The sequence below is a fragment of the Callithrix jacchus genome, chromosome 17 (genome assembly GCF_049354715.1).
Source record: "Callithrix jacchus isolate 240 chromosome 17, calJac240_pri, whole genome shotgun sequence".
In the NCBI taxonomy this organism is placed as follows: domain Eukaryota; kingdom Metazoa; phylum Chordata; class Mammalia; order Primates; family Cebidae; genus Callithrix; species Callithrix jacchus.
The window spans coordinates 79922236-79934665 of NC_133518.1; the positions used below are offsets into that span (position 1 = coordinate 79922236).

General features: G+C 50.5%; 1 protein-coding gene across 31 annotated transcripts in view; it reads left to right on the forward strand.

Moving 5' to 3' along the window:
* Window positions 1-12430, forward strand: part of TRAK1 (trafficking kinesin protein 1) — a 167197-nt gene that overhangs the window by 110782 nt on the left and 43985 nt on the right. For all 31 annotated transcript variants that reach the window (XM_078354752.1, XM_078354751.1, XM_078354747.1 and 28 more), the window contains one exon: window positions 5001-5077. In XM_078354752.1, the coding sequence (XP_078210878.1) occupies window positions 5027-5077 (51 nt within the window). In that variant the 5' untranslated portion in view covers window positions 5001-5026. The remainder of the gene's footprint in view (window positions 1-5000; window positions 5078-12430) is intronic.

Here is a 12430-nt window from a genome sequence, read left to right on the forward strand (position 1 = left end):
ACCCTCTGAGCCCCATCCCTCGGGTTGCCCTGTTTTCTGTGTGCCTCAGGAGGGCAGGGGTCCTGCCTTGTTCAGTGCAGAGCCTGGTGCCTGGTAATGGTTGTTTGGTGTGAGCGTGATGATGCCAGAGGTGAGACATATGTACTTTACTATGTTGGCTAGGCAGGAAGTTGCATCAAACTTCTTCTAGGAGATGGACCATAATTTTCTCATATTAAATTATTGTAGAGGCCAGGCATGGTGGCTCACACCTGTAATCCCAGAACTTTGGGAGGCTGAGGCAGGTGGATCATCTGAGGTCAGGAGTTTGAGACCAGCCTGACCAACCTGGTGAAACCTTGTCTCTACTAAAAATACAAAAATTAGCTGGGTGTGTTGGTGGGCAACTGTAATCCCAGCTACTCAGGAGGCTGGGGCAGGAGAATCACTTGAACCCAGGAGGCGGGGGTTGCAGTGAGCTGCATTTGTGCCACTGCACTCCAGCCTGGGCAAGAGTCAGACTCTGTTTCAAAAAAAAAAAATCATAGAGGTTTATGGTGGCTCCTTTACTTTCCCTCCCTCCCTCCCTCCCTCCCCCCTTCCTTCCTTCCCCCCTCCTTCCTTCCCCCCTCCTTCCTTCCTTCCTTCCTTCCTTCCTTCCTTCCTCCCTCCCTCCCTCCCTCCCTTCCCCCCTTCTTCCTTCCTTCCTCCCTTCCTCCCTCCCTCCCTCCCTTCCCCCTTCTTTCTTCCTTCCTTCCTTCCTTCCTCCCTCCCTCCCTCCCTTCCCCCCTTCTTCCTTCCTTCCTTCCTTCCTCCCTCCCTCCCTCCCTCCCTTCCCCCTCCTTCCTTCCTTCCTTCCTTCCTTCCTTCCTTCCTTCCTTCCTTCCTTCTTCCCTCCCTCCCTCCCTCCCTCCCCCCTCCTCCCTTCCCCCTCCTTCCTTCCCCCCTCCTTCCTTCCTTCCTCTCTCCCTCCCTCCCTTCCCCCTCCTTCCTTCCCCCCTCCTCCCTCCCTCCCTCCCTCCCTCACTTCCCCCCTCCTTCCTTCCTTCCTCCCTCACTTCCCCCCCTTCCTTCCTTCCTTCCTCCCTCCCTCCCTCCCTCCCTCCCTTCCCCCTTCCTTCCTTCCCCCTCCCTCCCTTCCCCCTCCTTCCTTCCCCCTCCTTCCTTCCTTCCTTCCTTCCTTCCTTCCTTCCTTCCCCCTCCCTCCCTCCCTTCCCCCCTCCTTCCTTCCTTCCTTCCTTCCCCCTCCTCCCTCCCTCCCTCCCTTCCCCCCTCCTTCCTTCCTTCCTTCCTTCCTTCCTTCCTTCCTTCCTTCCCCCCTTCCTCCCTCCCTCCCTCCCTTCCCCCCTCCTTCCTTCCTTCCTTCCTTCCTTCCTTCCTTCCTTCCCTCCTTCCTTCCCCCCTTCCTCTCTCCCTCCCTCCCTTCCCCCTTCCTTCCTTCCTTCCTTCCTTCCTTCCTTCCTTCCTTCCTTCCTTCCCTCCCTCCCTTCCCCCCTTCCTCCCTCCCTCCCTCCCTCCCTTCCTTCTTGCCACATCTTTTGGTTGGAAGTGGATTTATTTGGTAGCACTCCTTGGGTCAGAAATGCAACTTCTCCTTGAAATACGTTCTTGTGAAGAGAGAAATTGACCACGGTGTATTGTAGATTTAGTGTCTGCAGCAGTCACTGTCTGAGGCACGGTGTGTTATTTCCCACCCTCATTGGTCTCACGCCTGCTTCCTTATTTCCTAGAAGAGGAATTCCAAAGCACAGAAGTTAACTGATGGCCGCTCAGAGCCCCGTGACCTGGATAGAGTCTCCTGTGAAAACCTAAGCCTCTGAGCCCAGCTCCGGGTTCTTTCCCCTGGGCCCAAACGCTGCCCGCTCTGTTTACACACTTCCTACACATCCATGCCTTGCGCCTTGTTCTCGTGTCCTTTAGGGTCCTCCATGTCAGTCCAGGAGCCAGACTGGCCCAGGTACGGTCCCTGCAATGCAGCCTCGTTCTCTGCGACCTCAGTTGGGTCCTTAGTATCCAGAGCCTTAGCGTCTCAGAGCCTCAGTTTTCTTGTCTGTGAAGCAGTCATCGCGGCAGTGCCCACCCGGCAGGGTTGCCGTGAAGATGAACTGAGAAAGCGTGTTAAATCCCTCGACATAATAGGGGAACCATCAATGTTAACTGCTGCCTTGACCGGAAGTTTGTTATTTTGAAATCTGCCACCTGCTAGCTGCGTGACATTGGCGCGTTATTCGGCCTCTCTGGGCCTTAGTTTTCTGTTGTAAAATGGTGTCAATGTAAGCGCTCACCCCTCGTAGTATTGTTGTGAAGATGACATGAAATAATCTCTGTGGAGGGCTGTGAGTGCCGCCATAGTTACTGTGCTTAGTAAAGGTCGGCTCACTGCAGCCTCTACCTCCCGAGTCCAAGCAGTTCTCCTGCCTCAGCCTCCCGAGCTGGGCTTACAGGCGTCTGTCGCCATGGCTGGCTAACTTTTATGTTTTTAGTTAGCCAGCCATTGTATTGGGTTCCATTTTTAAAATATTGCAAAGCTTTATAAAGAGCAACACGTGGGATCCTCGTAAGTGGTAGACGTGTGAACCAACACAGGCAGTAACATTATATAGAGCTTCTTGCACAGAAAGGAGTGCGAGTGAAATGGGAACTGTGGGGAAAAGGCATGGGTTGCATCAGTGCTGATGTCCTGCTGGGGATATCATGGTCTTGCACAATGTTACCATTGGGGGAACTGGATGAAGGGTACACAGGATCCCTCTGTGTTATTCCTTCCTTTTTTTATTTTGAGATGGAGTCTCGCTCTGCCGCCCAGGCTGCAGTTCAGTGGCACAACTTCTGCCCCTGGGTTTAAGCGAGTCTCCTGCCTCAGCCTCCCGAGTAGCTGGGACTACAGGTGTGTGCCACCACACTTGGTTAATTTTTGTATTTTTTTTTTTTTTTTTTTTTTTTTTAGTGGAGATGGGGTTTCGCCATGTTGGCTAGGCTGCTCTCAAACTCCTGACCTCAGGTGATCCACCCACCGCCCCACCGCAGCCTCCCAAAGTACTGAAATGACAGGCGTGAGCTCCCACACCCAGCCCCCCCCATATCACTTCTTGTTTCTGCTTGTGGTTATCTACAAATGACTGACTATATGAATAATTACAGTTATCTCAATTCAAAAACTTAGCCTTAAAAATTGGCATGTTATCTCTAAATAATATAGGGTTAGAGAATAGCAGCTCTGAATCTTGTCATACAGAGAATAGAGCCGGGTTAGTTAAAAATATAGCCCAGTTTCCTTTTTTCCCAGGAAAGTGGAGGACTCAGTCCTTCGAGGAGAGTGGGGGCCAGAGAAGGGGGTGATGAGCAGGTCATCAAGTGACAGCACAAATGTAAACACGGAGGCCACCTAACTGCTGCGGGCTGTTGCCTGGTGTATACAAGGCGCTGCAGGGGCGTTGGGTGCTGGCTGGGGGGCCGGGGTTTTGATCTGCACTCTTGCAGACCGTCACAGCTGTGTGTGAAGAGAATAACGTGGTTGGTGGCGTAGGAGTCTCACTTAAGCACCTGTGTGACCTTGAGCTGATGGACTATCTAGAGCAATTTGAGCTGGACTTCATCTACATCAAATTAGATCCTGGTTTAAAGCTACTCTTACACATCTCCCTTGCTGCTCCCTCCCTGGCAGCCCCATCTGAGGCAGCGTATTTCCCCCTCTTGAACAAGAGGGGTCTCATGAAAGTGCTGGGTGGAGGGGTCCCGTCTGCTGGCTCTGGCGGCGCTCTCTTGGTCGGGTTTCAGATTTAGAACCAGATTTCAGGTCTCCTCCCTAAGCTAGAAAATCATTCCAGCAGATCCGATTTCTCTGAGCTAATTTACTAGGATGATCTCTGCTTGCATTTAATAAAATATTCAGAGACCTATTGAATTCCAGTTGCTGTTTGCCATTTGTAATGCTACTGAGTTTGACTTAATAATACGCTTCAATTCCCAGATGGGTTGCATGGGCTGTCCCTGAATGTGGGTCATTAGGAAAGCTTTGACTCTTAACAGAATCTTTCACTAGAGTCTTAGTTACAAAGCATTGCTGAGAAGTTACTTATTCCGTCCCCAAGTGGCAGGTTTCAGAAATGTTTGTGCGTTGGCCCTGAATCCCTCTGCATTCCCTCCTCCCCCCCGTGAATAAAACTTACGCTGCCTTCTCGCTGTTTGTTGAACTGCAAATCAATTCCTTTTCATTGATTTAAAATAAAGCAACCCCGATGTATCTTTAGCAGACAAAAGCCTTCTTTCATTTCACAACCCGTTTCTTCAACGGAAGGAGAACAGACACGTTGTCCTGAAGTGCTTGTGTGCAGATTCTTATGACCACAGTAAACTGTGCGTGTGACGAAGTAGCACTCTCAGTGCATGTGCATGTGTACGTGTCGGGGCCATCGTAGCAGGCTTTTTAATGTATATTTAAAATTAACAGCCTAGGTTTCATGGTATGGAGCTGGTCACATCACCTTAGAATGTAGGCCGCTTGGGGAGGAGGGGCTGCGCCACTGTGAAATGCTCAGTTTAAGACTGTTGTTGAATAATTATGCCAACAGCTGCTTTCCGAAGGATCCCGCTCTGTTCCTACGGTTGGGTCTGTGTGTCGTTCTGATCATTCACACATGGGTGGCTGTGCCGGCCCCGCCCCCCAGTTCACTTTGCTGAGTATCGTGAGGCCAGACCCCTTCCCCTCCATCGCCTCACCCTCAGCACCTGCTCACACACACACACACACACACACACACACTCACACACACACACACACTCACTCCATGTGAAGGTTTCTCAGGGAGTGCACGTCCTCCTCCCCGCAGACTCATCCTGCAGCCACTGGCCCAGGGAATGGAGTCTGGTGGTGAGTACAGCCGGTGCGGGCTGAACGCAGCAGAGCCGGCACCCCTCCGTGCCGGACGCGCTGCGACGCTTAGGGGCTCTTTTTCACATGAGGTATTTGTTTGGCAGGTTTGTGACATCGGGATTCTCATTGTCGTTTTTATTTCTTACAGTTTTATGTGCTGAAAGAGTTGGCCAGATGACTAAGACATATAATGACATAGATGCTGTGACTCGGCTTCTTGAGGAGGTAAGTGCTCCAGGGAAGGCAGGAGTTGTTTGTAAGGCCCGACCTTGGTGGGTGCTGGTTAAGCCATGCCTCATGGCCTGTTTCACTCAGGAATCTTGGAAAGTGGGCTCTTTCGGGGTGTCGTTCAATGGCTTGACCTTTTGAGCTGGTAGCTATGTCGGCCGTTACAGCTGTGATTTTGTGCAGGTATTTTATGTGTTTAAAGGAATATATGAATGGCACCAAATGTGCTGCATTTAAATACTTGGTAGAATATCCAGTTGTCAGTATAAAAAAATCCTGCAACGTTGATATATTTTAAGTGTATCCAAAAATGTCAGAAAAATACGTCATCATCCGTGTCTTCCTAATGGATTTTAAGTTTTTACTTAGGTTAGTGGAATAATTTGCAGTGTCAGCATGGAAATCAGCAAAAGAAGCATGGCAAGAAACATTTAAGAAAGTCGCTTAAGATTGGGTGAGCTGCCTGCATTTTAGAGTCTGTAGTTTTCTGAATTTCTTCTGATATTCTGCTGGGAATTGAGAATTCAGTGCTACGAAGGTCTCTAGAAACAGCTGAGGATGATATGTGTATCTGCGTGCCAGGGACACGCCAGAACGTGGTGGGTTCTTAGTGTTTATGGAATACGTGCCCATCATTAATACTCCACCCCTCCCCTGAATCAGGCCTTAAGTGGACAGATGCTGATGTGTAGACCCTTGCTCCTCCTCTAGACTCTAGAATGACTTCGGGGTGTGTGGCTGTGATGTGGGGGACACAGAAATCATTGTTACTGTTTTCAGCCAGTGGGCGGTCAGAGTTGAAGCTCAGACAGAAACTGGGTCACACTGGTTTTCCCAGACGATTTTTTTTTTTTTTTTGAGACAGTCTCACTTTGTTGCCCAGGCTGGAGTGCAATGGCGCGATCTCGGCTCACTGCAACCTCTGCCTCCAGGGTTCAAGCGATTCTCTTGCCTCAGCCTCCCGAGCAGCTGGGACTACAGGCGTGTGCCCCCACACCCAGCTAATTTTTATATTTTTAGTAGAGACAGGGTTTCACCATGTTGGCCAGGCTGGTCTCGATCTCTTGACCTCATGATCCGCCTGCCTCGGAAGGTTTGTTTGGGGTGCCTGGCATTCTCTCCCCGTGTTTGTGTCTCTCTCTTCCCATGTTTCTACCTCTGCACATCAGCTTTCTCATCCTGGTCCTGCAATCTCCTCCTGTTCGATCCTCTGAAGTAGGGAAGTCACAAACTCATCAGAAACAATGTCAGGGTGTTTGGCTGTGTGACAGGGTGTCGGGGTGGTATTTGGGGCCCCGCCTTCAGCCTTCGGCGCCCGCCCGCTGCGGCCATCTTTGGCATCAGCCACGCGGCAGGCTGCCTTGGCTGGCACTGCTGACTTGAAAGCGGTTTGTTGCTGGCTCCTTCCTGCAGCATCCGTTTCCCCCAGCAGTGCTCTCCAGAGCTTACAAAGTGCTTCTGGCGCCCACTCATTGCCCCTTGTTCAAGTCATCGAGTCTTCTGAGAGGGGTCCCAACTCCGTGCCTTTATTTTTATTCCAAGGCCACCACTCAAGCTCTTGGGGCCTCAGCAGCGAGATCTTATGTTCTCTCTGCTCTAATCTTCCTTGCAGCTGCCCCCGTCCAAGCCCTCTGTGACCCCCTCACCCTTTCTCTGAGGCTCCTCACGGTCCTGAGCCCTCCTCTTCCCCCCGCTATCTCTGGGGACATGGCCCATGCTCTCCCCACTTGGCCCTCTATGCCGTTTAACTGCCTTGGTTTCTTCCTGCTTCTCAGTCTTGGGCTGCAGCGTCCACCAGGGACCTTTGAGGCCGACCCCAACTCCAACCCCATCCCCAGCTAGCGGCGCCCTTGCCGAGCCCCAGGTATAGGAGTCACCCCACAGTGTCGTTTGTTCTGTGCATCCAGCCGGATGAATAATTTATGTTTTATTTTTTGTAGAGATGGGATCTCCCTGTATTGCCCAGGCTGATCTTAAACTCTGAGGCTCAGTCTTCCCAGCCTGGTGCAATGCCTCACACCTGTGAATCCCAGCACTTTGGGAGGCCAAGACAGGTGGATCACTTGAGCACAGGAGTTTGAGACCAGCCTTACCAACATGGCCAAACCCTATGTCTACAAAAAATGCAAAACTTAGCCAGGCATGGTGATGTGTGCCTATAATCCCAAATGCCTGTAATCCCAGCCGCTCGGGAGGCTAAGGTGGGAGGATCGCTTGAGCTCGGGAGGTGGAGGTTGCAGTGATCCGAGATCGCGCCACTGCACTCCGCCTGGGCACCAGAGTAAGACTGTCTCAAAAAAACAAACAAAAAAATTAGAACCACACTGCAGCAGCACAGTCACTGTTTACTGGAATCTCTCACATCTTTAAATTTAAAAATTCTCTCACCTTGGCCTCCCAAAGTGCTGGGGTCACAGGCATGAAGCACCCAGCCTCTGTCATTTTTAAAGCCTCATCATGGCAATGGTCTGTTTGTGTCTGTGTGTTCCGTGTGTAATGCTGCTCTGTTCCTGTTCCGATAAGACTCACACCTGAGTCACTGCCTTTCCTCGGACCTAGGCGGGGGTCCTGGTTAAAGTCTCACTGTCCCAGTCATGTGGCAGCCGCGCTGTGCCGCGCTTTTCCTGGGCTTTGGCTGCTTCTTCTGTTCTGCTGCTGTGGTTTGCACGGCTGCCCCCGGCAGGCAGGTGGGGTGCTGGGGGATTTGCTCAGGACGCCAAAGCACAGCCCTCCGCCGGCCGGGAGTCTGCTCTGGCTCTAAGAGGAAGACGATGCTGAGGCTTGCCTGGGCTGTCCAGAGTGTACCTCTGAGCAAAGCTTGCCTCCTCCTCAGTTACGGAGAGGGGGATTCCACTGGCCCTTAGTCACGCTTTTTACCTTGAACTTGGTGAAAGGGATGAGTCAGTTGCTAAGCGTAGGCAGCAGGCTGTTGGAATCTCTAGTGGGTGTGCCAGTCAGCACAGGAGTTCATTGGTGAAAAGGGCTGAGACTCGAGTTACAGTCTTTTTAAGTCTGTGCTTTTAAAGCTCAGTGAGGAGAGGGAGCCCGCAGTTAGAATGAGCACTAGCTCGCCTCATTTCCAGGGGAATAAAGGAACTAGTAGTGCTGGGCGCGGTGGCTCACGCCTGTAATGCCAGCACTTTGGGAGGCCGAGGCGGGTGGATCACGAGGTCAAGAGATCGAGACCATCCTGGTCAACATGGTGAAACCCCGTGTCTACTAAAAATACAAAAAATTAGCTGGGCCTGGTGGCACGTGCCTGTAATCCCAGCTACTCAGGAGGCTGAGGCAGGAGAACTGCCTGAACCCAGGAGGCGGAGGTTGCGGTGAGCCGAGATCACGCCATTGCACTCCAGCCTGGGTAACAAGAGCAAAACTCCGTCTCAAAAAAAAAAAAAAGGAACTGGTAGCTCTTTTAATGGCTTATTTCCAAGGCCCTCAGTTACTTCTTTGTGGTCTCTTTTTCTCATTGTAATTTAATCCGGTGGCTGTCCTCTAGCTGTTTTCTTGTTTTTATCTCTTTTATTTTTGTAAAGATGGGGTCTCACCATGTTTCCCAGGCTGGTCTCAAGCTCCTGGCCTCCTCAAACTCCTGATTCTCCCACTGTGGGCTCCTGATTCTTCCACTGTGGGCTCCTGATTCTCCCACTGTGGGCTCCCAGAGTGATTACAGCCATGAGCTGCCATGCCTGGCCTTTTTTCTTATTTTTAGAAGTAAACACTGTATTTTGGCTAGAGAAATGGGAGGTTTTTTCATTCTTGTAATTCTAAAAGAAAAACCAACCAGCTTGTTGCCTTAGTAAAATTAAAGAGAAAAAACTAGAGACACTATAATAACGTTTTTGTTTAAATTTTCATTTCATCTATAAATATTTTTGATTGAACTTTGTGAGTACAGAGTAGGTGAATATATTTAAGGGGTACATGAGATACTTTGATAGAGGCATATGATACATAATAATCACATCAGGGTAAATGGGGTATCAGGCTGAGCAACGTGGCTCACGCCTGCAATCCAAATACTTGGGGAGCCTGAGGTGGGAGATTGCTTAGGTCAGGGGTTTGAGACCAGCCTGGGTAACATAGTGAGACCCTGTCTCTACAAAAATCTAGACTCTGTAACTGAGGCGGAGGCAAGCTTTGCCCAAAGGTACATTCCAAAAGTTAGATAGGCGTGGTAGTGCATGCCTGTGGCCCCAGCTACTCACAGGCCGAAGTGGGAGGGTGGCTGGAGCCCAGGAGTGTGCGGCTGTGGTGAGCTGTAATTGCACCTCCCCACTCAAGCGGAGGCAACAGAGCGAGACCTGTTTCAAAAAAAGAAGGTGGAGGCAGGGAGAAAGGAAAGGTACCATCACCTCGCGCATTTATCACTCCTTTGTGTTATAACCATTCCAGTTACACTTTTAGCTATTTTTAAATGTGGAATAAATTACTGTTAACCGTAACCACCCTATTAGGCTGTCAGATACCAGATCTCATTTGAACTACGTTTTTATACCCATTTGCTATGACTTCTTGCTTTTTCTTCTGGCAGAGAGTATTCTTTAAAATTAAAGATCACATTTCTGGTATCGACCAGGGAAGTGTGTCTTTATGGGGCAAGAAGGGGCGAGGCAGCTCTTGGGTGCAGGGTTTGAGGTGTGACCGGTAGACACAGGACTTCATTGTTGAGCTCCCGCTCCACCTGTTTGTCCTCCCCGTCCTGTCTCCCAGTTCCTGTTGGCTTCTGGCCCTTCGTGAGCCTTCCGCATCCTTCAGGCGCTCTGGCATCCCTTGCCTTGCCTGACCCATCTGCATTATTGTACTCTGTGCTTCATTTGTTTACATTGAAATGTGCATGCAGGACGTGGTAACGTCCAGGCGGGCATGGCGGCTGACGCCTGTAATCCCAGTGCTTCGGGAGGCTGTGATGGGTGGATCACCTGAGGTCAGGAGTTTGATACCAGCCTGGCCAACATGATGAAACCCCATCTCTACCAAAAATACAGAAATTAGCTGGGTGAGGTGGCGTGAGCCTGTAATCCCAGCTACTCAGGAGGCTGAGGCAGGAGAATCACTAGAACCCAGGTAGCACAGGTTGCAGTGAGCTGAGATCGCACCACTGCGCTCCAGCCTGGGCAACAGAGCGAAACTCCATATAAAAATACATATGTGTGTGTATGAATGGCTAAGGCATACAAAGTGTCAGCGCTGGTTGGAACTTGGCAGCCTGCGTGCGTGAAGGCAGTGCAGAACAGGGAGTGAGCTGCGGAGCACTGACGAAGCACCAGCCTAGTGTTCCAGAAGAGATGTTTGGTAGACTTGAATTAGATTTATGGAGACCATACTTCCAAAGGGAAGTGAACATTGGTACTGCAGTTTTAACCACATCCAGCTGAAAGCACGTGGGCTAGGTGCTGGTCTTGAGTCGGCCCCTGGAGACTTTAATTCTGTGCAGTGTCCCTCACACGCCTCTTTGAACCCTTTCCTCTAGGTGCCCAATAAGCACAACTGTTGAGTCTGAGACATGGCAAAGGGCTATGAGATGAGGGACCTTTCTTTCCATTTTCTATCTTGAGATGGGGTCTCCTCTGTTGCTCAGGCTGATCTTGAACTCCTGTGCTCAGGAGACCCTCCGGCCTTCGCCTTCCAAAGTGCTGGGATTACAGGCATCAGCTGCTGCCACCGGCCAAGGGAACTTCTTAGTAGACACTGTGACCCGTGTGGATGAATGTGCAGAGATGAGCACCTCGGTTGATTGAGGAGTCATGTGTCCCCTTTGCCCATGAGCGGGCCCTCTCCACATGTACCATGTTTCCAGAAAGAAGCGTCATGATGAGGAGGCACAAGTTGTGGGAATGAGTTGGGTAATTTGTAGCTCTTTTCTTTTTTTTTTTTTTTTTTTTTTGAGACAGAGTCTCCCTCTCCTACCCAGGGTGGAGTACAGTGGGGTGATGTCGGCTCACCACGAGCTCTGACTCCTGGGTTCAAGTGATTACCTGGCCTCAGCCTCCCGAGTCACTGGGATTATTGGCTCCCACCACCACACCCAGCTAATTTTTGTATTTTTGGTAGAGATGGGGTTTTTGCCATGTTAGCCAGGCTGGTCTCTACCTCCTGACCTCAAGCGACCCCAAAGTGTTGGGATTACAGGCGTGAGCCGCTGCCCCCAGCTCATTTTTGATAACTGTGATACCTGGCTGGCTTCTGGGACTGTGGCGACAGCAGTGCCATTTTGGGGACTGTGGAAGGCCTGGAGGAGAGAGCCGTCATCCTGCAAGAGGGAGCCAGTCTTAGACCTCAAGTGCGATGCTCATCTTCAGTGGAATTCCTGGGCTTTGCAAAGGGAGACGTGGGACTATTGCATGGAAGAATCTGGTGGATATCTAAGAAATTAGGAATAAAAGTTGATTATTCTACTTATTCTAAAACTCAGTGAGTCACAAGGCTAGAAGAGTTTTTCTAGAATATCTCAGCTAGCCTGCCCCTTTACCTCCCTTTAACAGTTGAGGGAACCCGCGTTCACACAGAGAACACATACTCTCCCAGTGTGCAGTAGGCTGGTTCATCTGGAGCAGCGGAACTTGTGACCGGTACGTGCCATAAGAAACACTCTTAGGTTGTGACCCAGTACTCACATAGGGAAATATGTGCCGAGACAACTGTTTAAACATAAGATAATACTCTTATTACATACGATGCACTTCGGTGTTTTCCATTCTGTGCCACTGTATTTAAGTTAAAACAAAATGTTGGTTGCTGTCACTAACCCACTAATGGGTTTGAAACCTGTGGCCTGAAAAATGAATCTGTTGCCTGGACGCAGCCGCTGATGATTGTAATCCCAGCACTTTGGGAGCCTAAGGAGGGCGAATCACTTAAGGTCAGGATCTGAGAGCAATCTGGCCAATGTGGCGAAACCTCGTCTCTACCTAAAATACAAAAATGAGCTGGGCATGGGTGGCGCGCACCTGTAATCCCAGCTACTCAAGAGGTCGTGACAGGAGAATCGCTTGAACCTCAGAGGTGGGGATTGCAGTGAGCCGAGATCGCGCCATGTGCTCCCTGGGCAGCAGAGTGAGACTCTGTCTCAAAAAAAAAAAGAAGAATCTGTAGTGTGCCTGATTCTGTGAGGCAGAAGCCCTTTGCCTGGGACCGTGTGGTAGTTAATAGCAGGTGCTGGCACAGAGCCCAGGACTCCTCCCCAGCGATTTTCCTGCCCCAAAGAACACATCCATTCTTTCTTTCAAACCAGATGAACAGAGTCATTAGCGCAGACTTCTAAAATGATTTCGTTTTTCTGACTTCTCCTCCCTTTGCCAACACCCAGGTTGAATCAGACAGTGGTAGCAAACCACCAAGTCTGCATTT